The 21,778-nt window shown below is 39.4% G+C and overlaps 1 protein-coding gene across 3 annotated transcripts in view; it reads left to right on the top strand.

Annotated features, from left to right (window-relative positions):
- Window positions 1-250: 250 nt before the first annotated feature.
- The window catches only part of Clec1a (C-type lectin domain family 1 member A), a 26,308-nt gene continuing 4,780 nt past the window's right edge, over window positions 251-21,778 (top strand). For 2 of the 3 annotated variants that reach the window (XM_021165638.2, XM_021165637.1), the window contains exons 1-4: window positions 251-648; window positions 15,314-15,412; window positions 17,076-17,252; window positions 20,113-20,264. In XM_021165638.2, coding sequence (XP_021021297.1) covers window positions 537-648; window positions 15,314-15,412; window positions 17,076-17,252; window positions 20,113-20,264 — 540 coding nt within the window. In that variant the 5' untranslated portion in view covers window positions 251-536. Of the gene's footprint in view, window positions 649-1,056; window positions 1,202-15,313; window positions 15,413-17,075; window positions 17,253-20,112; window positions 20,265-21,778 lie in introns of those variants that run through there. The other variant, XM_029478175.1, reaches the window with a different exon arrangement.

Below are 21,778 nucleotides of genomic sequence, written 5' to 3'. Positions count from 1 at the left end.
TTGGGATGTTCTCAGGGGGTCTGCTGCGGGACGCCCAGTGAATGATGCTTTGCTCTCTGCCTTTGGATACAGGAAGAGTCTCTCCTCCTTCCCCAAAGGTACAGGTGAGTAATCAGATTGTGATAAATACTGGGAAAAAAAAAAGTCCAGTTCTGATTATGCTTTAGACTCAGAGGACCTTCAGTGGTGCTGGGAAGGGGTCATCATCCCCACCTTCCAACTCTGAAAGATTTGTAAGCAGATACACACAGGGTCTGTAAAAGGCAGATATTTTAATAACTGTTCACAGACCGCCCAGCCAGAAAACACACGCGATTTCCCCTCAGCCAGACTAACTTGGCATTCTGAATACAGGCTCAGAGGGGAGGGGCCGGGCCTCTCCATGCAGGAACTGGAGTCAGAGGCTTCCCTTGCTGCCTGCAGGGAAAGACTATTAAGAATGCCTCTCAGTGCCTGGTTTCCTGAGGTATCAGAGGGTAGACAGGCGGCCTCGAGCAATCTGAGCACATCTCACCCGCATCTCTGCAGGAATCAGGATGCAGGCCAAATACAGCAGCACAAGGGACATGCTCGATGATGATGACACCACCATAAGCCTGTATTCTGGAACCTCCACTGTCACCAGACGTGCAGAGCCCAGGCACTCAGGTACTTGCTTCTGTCTCCCCGAATCCAAGCAGATCAGAGCTCTGGAGAAAATCGTGAGATGAGGCACTTTTCCGAGGCATGTGCAAGGCGGAGGGAAGGGAGGGAATCTTCCCATAGCTTACAGTGAGAGGTAACTGCACTTTGCACAACTTGTCTACACGAATGTAACATTTGAAAAATGGAACCAGCATACACACGGGCATCTGATTCTCTAACACTGTATTGCTGGCTTAGCATTTTGCAAGGAGAGAATGTGAGCTTTCCAATTAGATACAGCATGGAAAGAAGAGATGGTGAATACCTTAAAGCAACATTGTTTCCTTTTCCTTTCTCGGGAAGGCCAAATCGGGCCAGCTTGTTGCTGTCCATGTGGACTGTCACCTGTGATGGGATTTGGAAATTTAGGGTAATAAAAACGACCATTTCATTTTTGTCCGTTTTGAACTCTTAACTTTAAGGGAGAGATTTCCAAGGAGGCAAATTAACTCGGGTATTTGTTCGAATATCTGCATCTTGAATCCGCAAGATTTTGGAGGAGCCATGTCAGAGTCAGGTATTGGTTTCACCCTTTGTTATATCAAGGGCATCGGAAGTAAATCCTAATATTTCGTTTCCCCTTAGGTCTGAAATTCTGTGATTTGTGACTGAGATTAAACCTAGGGCTTTCCTCTGATAGGCAACAGCATAAAAGTGAGCCACTCTGTAGACTTGGTTTAATTCAGTGGGAGACAGTATCTTCCTAAGTTGCCTACTGGCCTCAAACCTGCGACCTTCCTATCACTGCTTCCTCAGTAGCTGGGTTATAAGCAGGCACCAGCATATTCTGTCCCCCTTTGCTCTGTTGATTTAAAAATATTGAAATTATTAAATCATACTTAGAAGCCATTTAATTTGGCTTATGTCTTACTATTTTTGTTACCGTTATTTATCTTACAATAGGGTGGAATTTTCCAGTTCTACTCATTTTCATAATCCACACACATAGGGGTTCATCTGGTTGGTCTACAGCAGACAGTCCACTTGGTTCTAGAGCTAAGACTCAGTAGTGCAGATTGCATCCTGTATGTTCAAGTTCTGATACCTGGTGGGCTTCTTACCACTTTGTGACCTTAGTGCCCTGGGATTCAGTGGCATTGCTTATAAAGCATTAAAGATGGGAAGTAGGCATTAATGCCCATGCTGTGCCTGGCATTGCTTTAAGTGCCAGATGCAAGTTTGTTCATATTAGCTTTAGCTAACAGTAAACAGAAGTAACAAAAACCCCTTTTCTCCGTAAAGCCATTCCATACACTTTCTTTTTATCAGTGAGTGCCCGTCTGAGGCTTACTGATATGGTTTCTTGTTTTCCCACTAAACTATCCAGAGAGTTGTTTAAAGGATGTAGGGGATTTCCAGCTTCTTTCACCTGGAGCTCAGCGGCTGCAGGAAGAAGGATGGATGGGGCGGGAAGTGAGTGAAACAGTTGAAAAGGCCTTCTTCCCACAAACATCATGAACAATCAGTGCCCAGGGCCGTAGTTTCAAGAGGACAACGTGCAATTTCATTTTTTCGCCTTTGCCTAGAGAAGGGTTAATGATCTGCATAAGCAGGAACAGTGTGCACAAATAAGTACCTCAAGATCGAAGGGTGGAGACAGAGGTGGGGCAAGATGAAACACTTGGTACAGCACTTGGCAGCCTCCTTGTAAGAAATGGAAGCTGGAACAGTGGGAGGGAAGGTTACAAGGAAGTGACTCAGAGGCCAACATCTGGAAAAGGTTTCTTCAGCCTCCCTGTGTGATATCTCCGTTTCGTCTTGTGATACTCAAACATTTACAGGAATGTCATAAAAACTTTTTGTAAGAAAACATTTTTTACATACCTCAGCTATAGAAATAGCAGTAGAAATCAGAATTTGGGGAAATTTCAGATTCAGTATGATGCTGTGACAAAATATAAGTGGACACTTTTTTAAACTGTATTTTTTTAACTGTTTGAAATAAATACCACAGGCGTTTTTGAGATTTTTAATGTTATCCATATAACAATTGTGCTTATCTAAAAATACAAAACAGTTATGAAGGCAGAAAGTCAAAAACAAAAGAAATAACTGTACACCAAACTTCCACAAATTCAGATTAAGTATGCCAAGGACTGGGCACAGAGTACTAAACACTGCAGACCATCCGCTATGAGCTATGAGGGAAACGGGTTCCCAACTCAGCTTTACATATAATACCATACTACCAAGAAGCACGTGCAAGCACAAGAAAGCCTGGCCATCTGTGTCTAGGGACTAAAGGAGACCCAAGAAGGTCTGGAGAGAGTATCCATTGTATTGAATTGATTTTAAGATTTTTCCCTATTATAAAGAGCCAGGATAGGGAATGTCCAGGCTGAGGATGCTCTACAGAGAGACTTATGAGAGGAATGTGAAGAGGATTGTAAGGAGCTCTGTGTTTTCAGAGAACTCTTTGCAGTAAGTATAGCTGTGGCACAGAGCTGAGGGGCAGCCATGAGGAGTAGCTTTGGAGAGCCAAGGAGAATCTTTTAGGCTCCCTAAAGTATTTTAGGTCTGTTCTAAATGAGATTAATGAAGAGGAGAAAGATACAGGGAGACAAATGATCTATCATTAGAAGAATCTCTAGGCTATGCTGATGATGGGCTGAAGGAGAATCCACAGACCTGAATGAGTCAATGTCCTGTTTTATCTCTAGCCCAGGTACTTCCTCGACTGAGGAAGAAGAGTAAGAAGGAAGAGGAGAGAGTGATAGATATTGAAGGGAAGGAGCTTCAAGGATGGCTTCAGGTTATCAGTGAAGAGACAAGCTATGTGAGTTCAAGGTTGACTGAGAGTTCAAGGTTGACTCAGACATGCTCTAGGTGCTGCTATCAGGGGTTGTGTAGAGGTGTTGTCATGACCTGTAGGAAGAATCATAGGGTGACAAATTCAGCCTGAGTCCAAGGGTCTGGAAGGTGAGACACACTTGGAGCTGTCTAAAGACCCATATATTTGAAGAATCTGAGTTCAAGGTAAGAGGTTGGGGTTAAATAAAGACGTAGTAAGAAACTGGGTTCAGGGTAAGAATTTTGAGCTGGATTCCTATGTAGCAATCATATAAATGAATAAATCATTTAAATAGTAGGAATAGAAATTAAAATTAACATGAGTAAATTATATCACTGAGGGAGGATATATAAAACCAGAAATCTACAAAACAAAATCAACTGACAAGGAAACAATTCAGGGAATGCCTACCGTACGTAGCCTGGCGGACATAAAGACCCAGCCAGAGGCTGCTAGAATGGAGCAGCAGAGAGAGTGGAGGTAGGGCTCGGGTAGGAATAAGCACCTGGAACACTTGCAGAGTAAACGGGAAATAGTGAGAGACACAATGCAAGGCAAGAGTGGAATGTTAAAATTAACATACTGCAGAACATTTAAAAGAAGACTAAACACAGCTCATTATTTCAACAATAAGGAGGAAACAGAAGTTCATTTATCCTCATAATCATCTCCCTACGTGGCTCAGAGTGCTCCTCAGCTCAAAAACTCTTCCTATCTCAGTGTCCCAAGAGTTAGGGTCACTGCTGTGGATCAACACCTCAGGTCAAGCTATTGGTTATTTTATAGCAACAGCTCAAAAATGGGCTGCTGATGATGGAAAACTATTTATGATTTTTATCATCTTGTCTCTTCATCTTCGTTGTAGAAAATATAATACGTTGTTGCCGAGGTGCCACAAGATGGGGTGAGGACATTTTAAATTTATTTATTTTTTTTAAGATGGGAAAGAGTCTAACCACACTGTAAATTACAAAGAACCCCAGGATGGCTAGCTCACATAAACAACATCAAGAATAGGGCAATGACGTCACAGAATGAACAAGATTCCTGCTGCGGTGGAAATGCTATTCTACTGAAAGGATACAAAAAATACACTCTCATTAGTAATAATTTGAAAAACATATTTAAAAGTCAATTCTGTTTCAGTTTTGTCCTATTCTTATTAATGTGATGCTGTTGCAGTTTTTTTCTCCCAGCTTTTTAGTTTCATTTCTACACATCTGTCATTGCAGCAGTAAGGTACAAGTCACATTCCTGTGATCTCATAAATCTTTCAGGCATACCCACTAAATATTAAACACCATCGTGGGCACTGGGGAGGTGCTACTTTTTGAGGCATTGGCAAGCACAGAATAATCTAAATCAACAGTTTGCTTTGTACATCCCAAGAGGTGTCAATTGTCACAGGTCTACAAGGGTCAGCCTGGATTTGCCAGAAAAGCAAGATGGAACACCAGGTGACTTTTCCACTGTGTGGATGACAGTTTGGAGAGGACATCAGAAAAGAACAATTAGCCTGGTGCATAATGCCAGAAGTAGAATGTATCACGAGGCAAAAAAATTAAGTCAAATAACAGTTTGGAGGTGGAAAATGAGATAGTGATTTGGACTAGAATTGAGATCACTATAAACTGACTTCGATAATCACAACAGAACTCACAAAGGGTCACGGGGAACTACTCAGCTGAAGATGGGAAGTCTTCATAGGAAGAAATGGAATGCACAAAGTACAGGGCTAAGCACGATGAATGCATCCATGCTCTGTCACAAGTATCTAGCGTGGCCTTGCACAAATTGCTTAAGTTAAACTCTGTTCTAGCTTCTAAGACCCCTTAGCTTCCAGAGCTATCTTCACAGCCCTTGTTTAATGATATCTGGTTTATTTCTTGGTTTGGGGCAGTGTAGAGTTTTCCTCTGCTGCTGCTGAAGAATAACTAATCAAGTATGACAATACTCTTTATCCGCCAAGTTTCCTGTAACAACAAAAGGGTTTGTATTCAAAACTTGACTCTGGCGCTCTAGCATTTTATAGCATAGCAGTATTTAGAGAACACAGGAAGATGGTGTTCTCTTCTATATATATCTCAGCATTCCTGGAGATGTTTATATCATTCTTTGGCCTATCTACACCCCTTTCTAAACATGCCCCAGGAGACAAGCACAGGGATTCTTTTTTAAAACCCAAAAACTACAAGAAAGCCAAGCCAAAATTAAGTACCTCCCAGGCAGCTATTTTTGTGAAATAAATTTTTAAGGTGGGGGTGGTCCCCAGAGAGATAGTTCAATCTTGTTGGGAACATTTGGGGCAGAATTAAGAAACTTTAGACTCACAGCAAGAAGAAAAGCATCCAGGGGGAAAAACAGCATCCAGGAAAAAGGGAAACTTTTAAGTTCAGTGCCATTCTATCGTGGGAGCTTGGTTGCAGAAGCAGAGGCAGGAAGAACCCTGGGAACTAAGGGAGAAATAACTCTGAGGACTGCAAGACATAACAGAAGGGTTCTGTGAGGACATCATTAGAGCAACAGGAGCATACTTAAGAAAACAAGAAAAGAATGGATAGGGTCTGGCTAATGAAGAGTATGTTCTGGGACTTTCATCCCAAATTCAGTAAAGTCATTAAATCAGGTAAGGTCGTAATGAAATTGTTATCATTGATGAAATGTGCTTTGACATTTCTTCTAAATAGAATATGAGCTGTCTATAGAGATGATTGTTAAGAAATGTGAGTCACATTTTAAAATATAAAATAAAATATACTCATATGTCTCCTCTATGAATTTTGGCATATTTTCCTTACTCAGTGTAAGTTCAGGAAGATAGGCAGCATATCTCTTATGTCCATGCAAACTTTCCTGCTTCACTGTGGCAATAATAGCTAACTCACATCATTGTATTAGAATATATAATATAGAGGATATCTCTGGAAGAAAGTGGGTTTTTTTCTATTTTGACTTTATTAAAAGTAGATTTTTCTCATACACTATTCCTGATGACAATTTCCTGTCCCCCAGCTCTTCCAAGATCATCCATTTCTTCTGTCCCATTTAAATCTATACCCTCTCTATCTTTTATGGGAAACCAAACAGGAATATGAATAATAATGATAAAATAAAATAAGAAAAACTAAAATCAGACAAATTGGAATAGAACAAAACAAACATAAGCAAAAGAGCCAGACAAAAAGCACAAGAATCATATATAACACAAGAGAAACACATTAGCACACACAAGAATCCCACAAAAGCACAGAACTGAAAGCTGTAATCTACGTGCAAAGAACTTGTAAGCTAAATAAGAATAACAGTAAAATTAAAATAAATAAAATTAATGCCCTGACTAAACATTATAAGACAAAGAAACCCCAAAGTTGCTGTTGAGTTCATTCTGTGTTGGTTATCTACTGCTGGACATGGGGCCTGCTCTTAAAAGTGGTTTATTGCCCCAGTGAGATTCCATTAGAGCAAACTCATCTTTATTTGCAACTGGTTGTTAGTCGGAGGCAGCTTCTAGGTTAGGGATAGTAGCTTGTATTCACTTCCTATTTCAGTGCTGGAATCCCAGTGGATGCAAACCTATGCAAGGCCTGTGCCTGTTGCCACAGTCTGTGAGTTCATATATGCATTGGTCCACCTGTGTTTACAAATCCATGTTTTCACAATGAAAACATGGCTCTTCACTTTCTCTGACTCCTCTTCTGGAAGAGTCCTTGACCCCAGGGGAAGGATTTGATGGAGGAGTCCCATGTATGACTGAGATTCCTTTCTTTCTTTCTTTCTTTCTTTCTTTCTTTCTTTCTTTCTTTCTTTCTTTCTTTCTTTCTTTCTTTCTTTCTTTCTTTCTCTTTCTTTCTTTCTCTTCCTTTCTTTCTGTTGACTTTATATTTTTATTTTTTATTAGAAAATTTCTTTATTTACATTTCAAATGTTATCCTCTTTCCTGGTTTCCCCTCCAAAAATCCCCTATCCCTTTCCCTCTTGCCCTGCTCACCATCCCATCCAATCCCTCTTCCTGGACCTGGCATTCCCTATACTAAGGCATAGAACCTTCATAGGACCAAGGGCCCCTCCTCCCACTGATGGCCGACTAGACCATCCTCAGCTCCATATGCAGCTAGAGCCATGAGTCCCACCATGTGTTTTCTTTGGTTGGTGGTTTAGTCTCAGGGAGTTCTGGGGGTACTGGTTAGTTCATGTTGTTCCTCCTATGGGGCTACAAACCCTTCAGCTCCTTGGATCCTTTCTTTAGCTCCTTCATTAGGTACAGTATACTCTGCCCAATGGATGGCTGTGAACTTCCACTTCTGTATTTGTCAGGCACTGGCAGATCCTCTCAGGAGACAGCTATATCAGGCTTCTGTCAGCAAGTTCTTGTTAGTATCCACAGTAATGTCTGGATTTGGTGGTTGTATATAGGATGGATCCCCAGGTGGGGCAATCTCCGAATGGTTATTCCTTCAGTCTCTGCTTCATATTTTGTCTCTGTAACTCCTTCCATGGGTATTTTGTTCTCCCTTTTAAGCAGGATCGAAATATCCACATTTTGGTCTTCCTTTTTCTTGAGTTTCATGTATTTTGCGAATTGTATATTGGGTATTCTGAGCTTCTGGGCTAATATCCATTTATCAGTGAGTGCATATCATGTGTGTTCTTTTATGATTGGGTTACCTAACTCAAGATATCCTCCAGATTCATCCATTTGCCTAAGAATTTCATAAATTCATTGTTTTTAATAGTTGCATAGTACTCCATTGTGTAAATGTACCACATTTTCTGTATCCATTCCTCCATTGGGGGACATCTGGATTCTTTCCAGCTTCTGGCTATTATTATAAATAAGGCTGCTATGATCATAGTGGAGCATGTGTCCTTATTACGTGTTGGAACATCTTCTGAGTATATGCCTAGGAGTGGTACTGCTGGATACTCCAGTAGTTGTATGTCCAGTTTTCTGAGGGACTGCCAAACTGATTTCCAGAGTGGTTGTACCAGCTTGCAATCCCACCTACAGTGGAGGAGAGTTCCTCTTTCTCCACATCCTTTCCAGCATCTGGTGTCACCTGAGTTTTTGATCTTAGCCATTCTGACTGGCATGAGGTGGAATCTCAGGGTTGTTTTGATTTGCATTTCCCTGATGACTAATGATGTTGAACATTTTTTTTAGATGCTTCTAAGCCATTCGGTATTCCTCAGTTTAGAATTCTTTGTTTAGCTCTGAACCAAAATTTTTAATAGGGTTATTTGGTTCTCTGGAGTCTAACTTCTTGAGTTCTTTGTATATATTGGATATTAGCCCTCTATTGGAAGTAGGATTGGTAAAGATCTTTTCCCAATCTGTTGGTGGCCTTTGTGTCTTATTGACAGTGTCCTTTGCCTTATAAAAACTTTGAAATTTTACACTGTTCCCATTTGTCAATTCTTGATCTTACAGAACAAGCCATTGGTGTTCTGTTCAGGAATTTTTTTTCCCCCGTGCCCATATGTTTGAGGCTCTTCCCCACTTTCTCCTCTATAAGTTTCAGTGTTTCCAGTTTTATGTGGAGGTCCTTGATCCACTTATATTTGAGCTTTGTATAAGGTGATAAGAATAGATGGGTTCACATTCTTCTACATGCAAACTGTCGGTTGAGCCAGCAGCATTTGTTGAAAATGCTGTCTTTTTTCCACTGGATGGTTCTAGCTCCTTTGTCAAAGATCAAGTGACCATAGGTGTGTGGGTTCATTTCTGTGCTTTCAGTTCTATTCCATTGATCTACCTGTCTGTCACTTGTACTAATACCATGAAGTTTTTATCACAATTGCTCTGTAGTACAGCTTGAGGTATGACTTCAATTCCTAAGGTTTCACTCTCTGCACATTGGCTGTGGGTCTCTGCTACCAACTGTTACAGGAGGAAACATCTCTGATGATGGTTAACCAAGGCACACATCTATGAGTATAGCAGAACAACATCATTAGAAGTCATTTTATTGCTATGTTCCTTTAGCAGAACAGTAGTGTTTAGTTTTCCCCTAGAGCTCTGGCCAATCTAGTCTCAGGTTCTAAGCCATCTGAGAATTGTTGGCAATGGATTCCATTTCATGAGGTTAGCCTTAAATCTAATTAGATATTGGGTAGTTACTACCACAACTTCATTCATTAGTGAGTCTTGCATGAAGGTCAACATTGCAGATCAAAGAGCTTGTATCTGGACTATTGGTGTTTCTCATTCTTCTTTGTTTTATTAATCTTGGGCATTCCAACTGGTGTAGAAAGAAATCTCAAGGTAGTTTTTTTTTTTTTTTTTTGCAATTCCCTAATAACTAAAGAAGTTGAATATTTCTTTGAGTGTTTCTCAGCCATTTGTGTATCTTCTTTTGAGAATTTTACATTTAGCTCCGTACCCCATTTTTTATGGGAAAACATGTTTATTCAGAGAATAGAAAATTTTAGTAGATTGACAAATTTAGACCATTACTAGAATAGTATCACACTTTTGTCTTTAAATTGGGCACTACTTATTCAAGTGATCTTATAATCCATCCATTGCCCCAAGTTGGTTTGTAGGAATTTTACTTATTCCCATGCAGAATATTTGTAGTAGCTCTTTGACACTGTATTTGAGCCAAGTTGTTCTGTGAGACGTCCAGTTAGAATACCTAGAAAAATCACCCTACAATGTTAATTTCACCTGAAAGCTACCCACCTGAGTCCTTTCATCTATAGAGAGAATTCACAGTTAAAGAGTTCAGTGACACTCCTCATAATTAACTCTTGAGACTTGAGAAAAGACGTGGATTTTTTTATTAGTTTGTGGTCTGCTGGAAGATCGTTAAGATCCCTCACAAGTCAGTGAACTACTTTGGGGAACAGTGATGCTGTAGGATTTTAGAAGATCAAACAACCAAGGGAATTGCTGTAGAGACCCTTTCATGTAAGACTAAAGGTTGTCTTTAATTTGAATCTAATTGTCACAAAAGTATTTGTACAGAGCAACAGAAAATTTGAGCTTCCCTCTTAGGGAGGATATTTTTGGGAAAGAATAGAGAAGTGTTTTTGAAAAAAATTTTTTTGTGGGAAGGATTAGAGGAATAAGGAAAGATTGGCAACAAGATAATCAAGTAAGACAGCAGTGATGCATTCAGGGGTGGAAATGAGAGGTGTCAATAACCAAGGAACAGAGACTGTATCAGCTACTTGCCCAATTAAATAGATAGAAGCTGCAGGGTAGTCAGACCAGAAGGCTTGGCTCATGTGGCTGGCTCCTAAACAAAATGCTGCCAAGATCACAAATTGACAAGTGAAGAAGGGAAATATTTATTTGCCTGGGTAAATAATGAGTTCCTTTAAGATAGAATTCCTGCAAGATCTGAAATTTTTATTGGATATTTTCTTTATTTACATTTCAAATGTTATCCCCTTTCCTGGTTTTCACCCTATCACATCTTCCCTCCCTCTGCTTCTGTGAGGGTGTTCCCCTACACTGGGGCATCTATCCAGCGTTCATAGGACCAAGGGTCTCTCCTTCCATTGATGCATGACAAGGTATCCCCTGCTACATATGCAGCTGGAGCTATGTGTACTCCTTTGTTGATGGCTTAGTACCTGAGAGTTCTTGGGGATCTGCTTGGTTGATGTTGTTCTTCCTATGGGGTTGAATAATTTGTTTTCTTGATGACTGAGTTTTGAGTTCTTTATATACTTGAATATCATCCCTCTATTGGGTGTGTTGTTGGTAAAGTGACAGTGTCCTTTGCCATTCAGAAGCTTTTCAGTTTTATGAGGTCCCAATTATTAATTGTTCATCTTATTAACTGTGGAAAAGGTGTTCTGTTCAGAAAGTCTTTTCTTGTGGCAATGAGCTCAAGATTATTCCCTACTTTCTCTTCTAGCAGAGTGTAACTAACCTTATGTTGAGATCTTCGATCCATTTGGAGTGAATTTGATTGTTTTGTACACAGTGACAAGTATGGACCTATTTGGATTCTTATACATGCCACTGTCCAATTTGACTCGCATCATTTGTTGAAGATGCTGTCTTTTGTTTAGGGTATATTTCTGACTTCTTCACCAAAAATCAGGTATTCATGGGGATGTCAATTTATGTCTGTGGCCTTGACTAGATCCCATTGATAAATGTGTTTGTTCTCTGCCAATGTAATATAGTTTTTACTCCTATAGCTCTGTACTACAGTTTGAGAGCTCTTCCTGGCTCTTTGTGTTTCCATATGAAACTGACAGTTGTCCTTTCAAATTCTGTGAAGAATTGCGTTGGAATTGTGATGGGAATTGAATTGAATCTATAGCTTGCTTTTGCTAAGATTGTCATTTCTACAATAATAATCCTACTGGTCACTGGAGATCTTTCTATCTTGTGATGCCTTACTCATTTTTTTCTTCAGTGTCTTAAAGTTTTTATTGTACAATCTTTAATTTTCCTGGTTAGAGTTGCCATAATATAGTTTGTTTTTTTAAGCTATTGTTAAAGGTACTGTTTCCCTCACTTCTTTTTCTGTTTTTCTATTGTATATAGAAAAGCTACTAGATTTGTGTATCAATTTTATATCCTGCTACATAGATAAAAGTGTTTATCAGTTGTAGGAGTTTGCTGGTGGAATTTTTAAAGTCACTTATGAATACTATCTTATTATCTGCAAATAAAGATGCATTGGCTTGCGTCCTTCCTATTTGTGATCTGTTGATATCTTTCAGTTGTCATATTTCTGTAGCAAACACTTTAAGTGCTGTGTTAAATAGATATGGGCAGTGGACAACTTTGTCTTTCTTGTTTTAGTGGAAATGCCTTGATTTTTCTCTCCATTTGGGTTGATATGGTCAGTGGAGTTGCTAGAACTTGCCTCTATTAATTTGAGGCATGTTTCTTTTATGCCTTCCCTAATCTTTCCAGGACTATTATCATGAAGGGGTGTTGAATTTCACCAAAGGCATCTAATGAGATGATATTGTAGGTTTTGTCTTTAATATGGTAGATTACATTTATTGAATTTATATGTTGAACTGTTCCTGAATCTCTGGGATGAAGTGTACTTGGTCATGGTGGATGATCTTTTTAATGTGTTCTTGGATTTGGTTTGCAAATATTTTACTGATAACTTTTGCAGCTATGCTCATCATGGTAATTGGTCTGTAATTCTCTTTCTTTGTTGAGAATGTATGTTGTTTACATATCCGAGCAACTATGACTCTATGAAAAAAAATTGACAGCATTCCTTCTATTTCTATTTTGTGGAATAATTTGAAAAATACTGGAGTGAAATCTCCTTTGAAAGTTGGTAAAATTCCATGTTATCTAGTCTGGCCTTAGTATGTAGATAGATTTTAGTGAATGCTTCCATTTCACTAGAAGTTGTAGGTCAACTTACATTGCTTATCTGGTCTTTATTTAATTTGGTTCATCTCTCTCTCACACACACACACACACATCAAGAAAATTGTTCATTTCTTTAGATTTTCTAATGTGATAAAGTATATGTTGTTAAAGTATATCCCTATGATTATCTGGATTTTCTTGGTATCTACTGTCATGTCCCCATTTTGTTTTTAACTTTGTTAATTATGTCTTTTCGTCCTTAATGTTTAGTTAATTTAGGTAAGAATCTGTTAATTTTATTGTTTTTCTCAAGGTACCAACTCTTTGTTTCATTGAATTTTTAAATTTTTTTCATTCCTATTTTGTTGATTTCATCCTGTGTTTAATTATTTCTTGTCATCTCCTCCTTTGAGTGTGTTATTCCTTCTTTTTGTTCTTGAACTATCAGATGTGTTACTAATTTACTGATATGAGGTATCTTCTTCTTTTTTTCTTAATGTGGGCAATTAGTACTATGGCTTGCCTGTTAGAACCACCTGCATTACTTCCCATAAGTTTGCATATATTGTATTTTCATTTTCATTCAATCCTAAAATGTTTTTAATTTCTGTCTTGATATATTTTTCATTCAGTAGTGAGTTGTTCAGGTTCCACGAGTTTGTAAGCTTTCTCTTGTTTCTGTTGTTATTGATATCTAGCTTTAGTCCACAGTGCTCAGAGAGGATGCCGAGTGCTATTTCAATTTTCTTGTATCTACTGAGACTTGCTTTGGGCCCTAATATGTGGTCAATTTTGGAGAAAGTTTCATGGGCTACTGAGAAGAAGCTATATCCTTCTGTGTTTGGGTGGAATGTTCAGTGAGTATCTGTTAGGTCCATTTTGTTTATGACATCAGTTAGCACCAGCATTTCTCTATTTGGTTTTGTCTGGATGACCTGTCTATTGATGAGAATGAGGTTTTGAAGTCTCCCATTATCAGTGTATGAAGGCCAATATGTTAGGGGCCAAAGAAGGAGTAGCTACAATTGGTGGTCTGCTACTAAGCTGGGGATAGGATTGGTGGGTGGACTTTGAGGACAGAAGAAAGAGTGATGATAGCCTGCCTAATTCCCTAAAAGCTTTGTTGTGTATTTTCAGTGAGTTGGAAGTGAATTTGTATAGATTCTTTCTGGTTTAGAACCTGACTTGCCTTCTCAATTAAATGGAGCCTAGAGAGAATAGAATATATGGGTTCTACTCTGCTTTTGTTCTATCACAAACTCCAGATAGTATCTGCAAAGAGAATTAAACTCTGTCATTGGCCTTTAGTCATAACACAAATAGATGATCTCACCAGGGATGGGTGTCCTTGTGATGCAGCTGCTACTCCGATGTGACAGGTCAAACCATGGTGACAAAGTCAAGAAGAAGATACTGTCTATAGTGTTTCTATGTTTTAAATTAATTTTTGACTGGTATGAAGCTTGATATTTTTACACCCAGCTCTGAGAAATTGACAGTCATGTTCCTTTATAATTTAGTTTGGAGAAGACATAAATCTAGTAAATGAATATGTAACACACTTACAAATAATGACTTTCATGCAGGAGACTCCAAAAAGAAGCAGTAAAGCCATCATTTCTGATGGTAAACATATCATTTGTTTTCCTAAAGACACATACTTTAGATGGAATACTGGGCATATTGTACAAAGTTAAGAACAAATGAATTGATGATGCATAAAGTTGCTGCTTGGTAAGGTTTGAGATTCTTGGGGTTTTGGTTTGTTTGTTTGTTTGTTTGTGTCAACACTGGTTGTTCTCTAACTCTCTAATGCAGTTAAAGATGACCTTGACCTTCTGATACCTATCTTTCCCTATTCTGCTGGGATTATAGGCACTTCACACCTAGCTTCATATCAGGCATATGTAACAATTGTTCAGTCAACATTTTTGTCATTGTTGGGTTTTTGGCTTCTTGTGTGTGTAAGACAGGGTCTCACAATGCAACTCTAACTGACCTGGAACTTTCCAGTCTGGCCTCCAACCCATAGAGAACTTCCTGCCTCTGCCTCCTGAGTGCTGGGACTAAAAGTGTGTACAACCACACTTGGCCTCCATAGTCAGAATCTTGACGAGCATAAGGCTCTAAAAATAACCATTTAAAAGTCATGGTAAGAGCTGGGTGTGGTGGCACATGCCTTTAATCCCAGCACTTGGGAGGCAGAGGCAGGCGGATTTCTGAGTTTGAGGCCAGCCTGGTCTACAAAGTGAGTTCCAGGACAGCCAGGGTAATAAAGAGAAACCCTGTCTTGGAAAAAAAAAAGTCATGCTAAAGCATAATGTAGACCTTGAAGAGAGGACCTGTGAATGAACTAGATATACAAAGTAAGGCTTAAAGGATTTTGTGACCAAGACTCTGAGGACAGAGGACAAAGTCCTTACCACCTTTATTTTGCATCTAGAAGGTGTTCCAACCTCTGTACCTGATGGCAACTGACATTAATCCAAGAGAAGAAAGGGCCACTCATACTTTCTCCTTGTTCCCCACAGAGAATGGGACACCTTCTTCAGTTTGGCGCCCAGTGGCCCTGACCCTGCTGACCTTGTGTTTGGTGCTGCTCGTCGGCCTGGCAGCCCTGGGCCTTGTGTGTAAGTCTGCATTCTATTCTGGGGAAGGTTCCTAATTTCTCAGTTTATGCAGGACTTATGCTTGCTATGAGTTTCTTAAAACCTTAACTCTGGAGTCTCATCATCTTTCTAAAGGCGATTATTTAATTGACTAGAAGTTGAAGTATTGAAACACAGCAAGCATCTTCCGGTTAGAACTCATTGCTTGAGATAAGTATTGTATCTGTTTACATGGCGGTATGTAAACCAGCACTTTAGAGAGCACCAACAGTGCAGGGGAACATGGTTTCTGCATACATCCATCTTCTACACAAGGAGCATCGAAGTGCTCAATCACTGTTGTCAAAAACGCTTGCAAATAGTATAGTTATTTTTTTTGGGGGGGGGGGAATGCTTCAAAATCAAACAAGGAAGATTGCATGTATAATCCCTTTCCATTCCAAAGTTGTGAAGGAAAATTTCTTGATAGACTCTGGTAAATTGCCTTCACTAGACTAAGAAACCTATGTCCCCTTCCTGAACTGCTGAAGGTGACTCTGGGCAAAAGCCACACAGCAAATCCGATCAGGTCACAAGTTGATTCTGCTAAAGTAAAAGTTAAATTTGTGGACTTCGATTTAAAAGTTAAAAACAAATCCTGTTGGCTCTCTCTACACCCAAATTTACATAATCTTGGTACAGCACTTCCTTATAATCACTTTTTCTTTTAGGAATGTAAAGTAACTCCCATGACTTATGACACATTTCTTGAGATTTAGAAAACCAAACTTCAAGCCTGTGTTGAAATGTTTTTAGTTGAGCGACGTCAGAGCAGTGACTTGTCCTCATGGAACCTAACTGAAAGTCCACAAGTATATAAAAATGAGATCAGGACATTTTAATAATGGAATGAATAAAAGGATGTGGCATCTTTCCAATATATTCAACATAGTAAATACTCAATAGATGGGTAGATTTGTAGTTTTATGGGGTTTTTTGTTTTGCTTTGTTCGTTTGTTTTTTATTTTAGGTGCATAAAATATTTGTTGAGCAAGGATACAGATTGGTATGGCGTTCTTAACATGCAAAGTTAAAAATCACTAATATGAACTATAGAAACGATCTCTGAAAGCACAGAAGTGGATGCACACAGTCATGTTTTGGATGGAACACAGGGCCCCTAGTGAAGGAGCTAGAGAAAGTACCCAAGGAGCTAAAGGGGTCTGTAACCCTATAGGAGAAATAACAATGTGAACAACCAGTACCCCCGCCCCAGAGCTGTGTCTCTAGTTGCATATGTAGCAGAGGATGGCCTAGTTGGCCATCAATGGAGGAGAGGCCCTTGGTCTTGTGAAGATCATATGCCCTAGTACCAGGGCCAGGGCCAGGAAGCAGGAGTGTGTAGGTTGGGGAGCAGTGTGGGGGGAGGGTGTAGGGGGTTTGGGGGATATCATTTGAAGTGTAAATGAAGAAAATGGCTAATAAAAAATGCCTTTAAAAAAGCCACTAATACAGCTTCACATTTTCCAACAGAGGTGGACATACAGATTTGCCTAGGAGGATGCAATTAACTATGCCATTGGAGATGGCAATCTGAGCTCTCTATACTAAGCTGTTAAACTATATGCTTTACTGTGTCCCCCATGTGTGGAATGTAGAAACAGGCATATGAGCTTGTCTAGACTGACTTGGTCACATGATTTAGTTTTTCAGTTCTACCAGCTGTCTAATATCCAGCAAGACAGCATCACTGAAAAGGATGAGAAGTTGGGGAACATGTCCCGACAGCTACAGTCTCTCCAGACCCAGAACAGAAAACTCATTGAAACTCTGCAACAGGTAGCTGTAAAACTGTGCCGTGAACTTTACAACAAAAGTGGAGGTGAGCATGTCCCTGTCACTCTGGCCTCTAGAAATTGTTCTATCTAAACCCGAAGTTCCCATCAGGGTATCTAGAATCATGTATTTCTTTAGAAGTACTTTTCCTGCCATCTCAATAAACAGTTTGAGCTGCATAATCATGGTCAGACATTGGGTTATAATTGCTTATATGCATCTTTATCACGGTGCAGGGAGGGATTCTTCAAATGTAAGCACTCAAAGCACAGTAGTCCATTTAGAGTAACCAAAACAGCACTCTCAGCAACTAAACACAGGACTATGCCTCAATTGCATTGACACATAGTAATCCAGCACAGGGAAAGTGTGGGGAAAGTTATAACCACAATTTTCAAACTTTTAGACTCATTCAGGAATTATTTCAAAATTTAGAAAACTTAAAATATATTACAGTTGTTTTAGTTCACCCATGGCATGCTTCTCAAAAATATGCATCTTACAAAGGATCAAGGGTAATGAGAATGACAATGGGCAAACCAAAACGATCACTGATGATAACTGTAAACTCGCTTCAGCGTCCCGTTAAACAGCCACCATCTTTCTATTCCCCTCTTGAAAGTCGCATCACGGTATACTACCTTCGCGTCAGCCCTCTCTTCTTCCCCCTCCACCACGCAAGCATAGGAAACAACCTGCAGTTCGCAGTCCTAACTGGTTTCTCTATTGGAAACTCTAAAGTACCGCAGTTTCATCATCTCCTCCCACACCACTTCCCCATTAGCAGACGAGTGAGTGATTTTTCTCAGTAAACAGTGTCTCAAGGCATACTTCTCTAAGTGATTGTTTTCCACATGACTAGAGACTTCATTTACCCTAATTCTCTCTTTTCTTGTTTCCCTGACAACCCAGTGGACTTTTCTTTTTCTTCGTCGGATTCTAAATCATCAAAGAAATAATTCTCATCTAGGTGGCTCAAAAAAAAAAAAAGGCAAATGAGAAAAAAATGTATGCAAATAAACTACAAACAATTTAAATATAAAGAGATATAAAAAGGTAGAAACTAGGAATGAGTGATCTAGTCTGTGAGTTCAATATATAAGAAAGTCTGGGTCACAAATATAAACAAATATTCTACATACCCATAATCTATTGAAAAACAACTAATAAAAAATGACCATGTATTGACCATGTATTTTTGGATGATGAAGTTTTCCTGCATCATAAAACTAATTGATCTGCCTTAGAGTGTTGCCTTGCTGAACTTTTGCTGCATTGACCATGTTGTAGCTATTGTCACATGAAGCTTCCCACACAGACAGAGACTTTATAGGAGTAGCTCACAGGAATCAGCCATGTTCAGCTTCGGAACTCTACGGCCAGTGCTTCACTAGCTCTACATGTCAAAAGCAAAATATCTGGAAGCAATACTTTTTCCTGGCACATTTTCATCTCGCTGATCAAAAGTATACATCTCCCCTGAAACACATCCACATCGTCCACCTTTACATGCATGTACTTATACCATTCATGGGTATGCTGTGTCCTGGGGAAATTTTGTTTTTATCACAGGGTCATTTAGTAAATCCCTGTCTCAAAGCAAAAAGTTAACAGAAAGCAAGATCTATGTGGCTCAATCTGTAGCCTAGAGTAAACTGTGTTCAAATCCCCATCCCCGCCAGAATAAAATAGTGGTGCAAGCATGGATATGATTAAATATCTCTCTCTCTCTCTCTCTCTCTCTCTCTCTCTCTCTCTCTCTCTCTCTCTGTCTCTATCTGTCTCTCTCAGACTCTTTCACTCACACACACACACACACACACATACAGACTTAGATGTAGGTTCCTGACTCTCAGGCCAAAGTCCAGACACCCATACCATGATACTCATGACACTACTACTCATCCATGTAAAATGTACATATGTGTTTCATCTTACTCTCAGCCCTTTGTATTTCCTTGTTTGGTTTGGAAGTGCACACTGTCTCTCAACACACACATAACTTATACAGCATGGGTACAAGGGACTTACATCTGAGAACACCTGACAGACAGATTCAAAAGGGGGAAGATTAACCTAGGTTCCAGCTTTAGACATGTCAGCTTATGATGGTGGTGAAGGCCACTGTGTGGCAGCTTCCACCAGGCCATCCTTGAGGTTAAAAAAAGAGTATACACAAAAAGTGCTATGTGTGATGCAGCCCCAGTGACCGACTTCTCACTTAGCCGCTATTTCATCACTTGACCCTAAAGCCATCAGATTCAGAACCAATCAAGGAGTCAGTCCATCAATGGTATCAAAGACATCTATATCAATCATGTGCCCAAAGCTCACCAGCTCAAAATTATGTCCCCAATGCTTATGAACCCACGGGAAGAATTTTATATCCAAATCATAACGTAGTCCTATGAACTACTTCATGAAGGCATATTCTGCATAGCATAGGCAAGGAGGTTTTAGTCATTCATCATCAGATCCAACACTGCATGTAAATACTATCTGTTTCAATTATTACTGAATGTTCTGCTTCGATTATAGGTCATTCTTGGTGTGGAGTGAGTAGCACAGTTGCTCACTCAAATATTTGAGAGATGTAAGTTACTTCTTGGAATGTTAAACACTGTTTATTTCCAAAGTGGAAACATCAGATCCATGCAGAAGGGGTTGGAGAGATGGCTCAGCAGTTAAGAGCACTGAGTGCTCTTTCAAAGGTCCTAAGTTCAAATCCCAGCAACCACATGGTGGCTCACAAACACCCGTAATGAGATCTGATGCCCTCTTCTGGTGTGTCTAAAGACAGCTACAGTGTACTTAAGATATAATAATAAATAAATCTTAAAAAAGAAAAAAAACAGGTCCATGCAGAGATAACTAATCAGACTGTGGTGTTCTTTTTTTCTTCCAAGGACATAGATGCAGTCCTTGCCCAGAAAAATGGAAGTGGTATGGAGACAAATGTTACCAGTTTTATAAAGAAAGTAAGAACTGGCAGAGCTGTGAATACTTCTGCCTGGCTGACAATGCCACCATGCTGAAGATAAGCACACAGGAAGAGCTGGTAAGCTCCTAAGCCTCAGCATTTGAAGGAGTCCCTCCCTCTCAACCCCCCCCCCAAAAAAAAACAGGGCAAGAACATTGTAAGGAGCCAAGGTTCTGACCCACAGATTTCCACACACACTCACAACAAAGGCCAAGTCTTACTCCTACAGCTACAAGTGATCCCTGAAGTGGATATAAGCTGTGTTCTCCCCCAGATACTTACTGCCCCTTCAGTCAATGGGCTGGTAGAAAATGCCCTAATTTACCTGTTTGTGATGGAGTGGAAAGAATAATATTGGTGCAATCTCAGAAAAGCAATGATAGTACTGCCTGCCTTTCTGTTGTAAATGTTAAAAAGCTTTGAATTGAAAAATAGTCAGTCGAGTGATCATAATAAATTGCAAATATACACACATACATATCTATGAATTTTATGTATATTGTGTGTATATCACATTCCAGAAGACTGACAACTATAAGAATAAAGCTCCAAATTGACACATGTGTGTATGGGACTCACTGACCAACAGCTTAAAAAGAAGTGGCACAGACCTGGCACTGAGATTTTCTTTGCAGTGATGGGGTTTGAATTCAAGGCTTCATGAATATAAGTCAGGCAATCTACCACTAGGCTACTTACTGTCCAAGACTTTTTGATACTTGGCTTTTTGTTTGATAGCCTATGCTATCTGGGAGGCACTGCCCCATTATAGGATAACTCCATTTAAACACACGTATGTATATACATGTATATATATTTAGCAAGATTATAGAGTAGGATTGTACATAGCATTTTCCACAGTCTTTAGTGTTAGTTATCTATCCCATACTCCCTCATCAACCATGCTCTCCCATCTGCACCCCATTTCTCCCTTCCTATTCCATTCCTTGCCTTCAGACCACCTGCATTCTACTTCCTTTCTCTTGAAATCTCCTTGTGGCCTCTTACTAGTCTCTGGCCTTCTATGAGTACCTCAATTTAAACATACATATATAAAGAAACAAAGCTGGAAGTCAAATATGAAAGAAAGCATACAATGCTTTTGTTAACGGCTGCATATAGAAAAAGAGTTTCCATATGTTAGTATATGGCTATATGTGTAGATAAAACATACATACACACACATACACACATGGAAATGTATGTTTTTCTCTTCTACCTAGTATGAGATTCATGTTGTCCTTCTAAATCCTCTTCTTTTATTCTTTACTCCATAAATGTGTTCTTATTCATAGTTTCTTTTCCTGATACTTATAGCACTTATGTCTCTATTTTTGGTATTTCCAAATTTTTCCATTGCTTGGAATAATTTTACTTTTTCTGTAAATCCTTCTCCTATTTTCTCCTATTTTTTCTTTTGTTTTAATTTATAATAACGTTAATAATGGTAATAACCTTTACTATGTAATTAATTAAAATAAATTACTTTTGGGATACAGGGATTGAACCCAAAAGTTCAACCCAAGCAAGGCCAGCACTCTCCTAACTGAGCCATAATATAGGCTACCCATTCTCTCTCTCTCTCTCTCTCT

Source organism: Mus caroli, chromosome 6, assembly GCF_900094665.2.
Source record: "Mus caroli chromosome 6, CAROLI_EIJ_v1.1, whole genome shotgun sequence".
Lineage (NCBI taxonomy): Eukaryota > Metazoa > Chordata > Mammalia > Rodentia > Muridae > Mus > Mus caroli.
The sequence above is the reverse complement of the archived record's forward strand: the minus strand, read 5'-3'. Positions and strand labels throughout refer to the sequence as shown.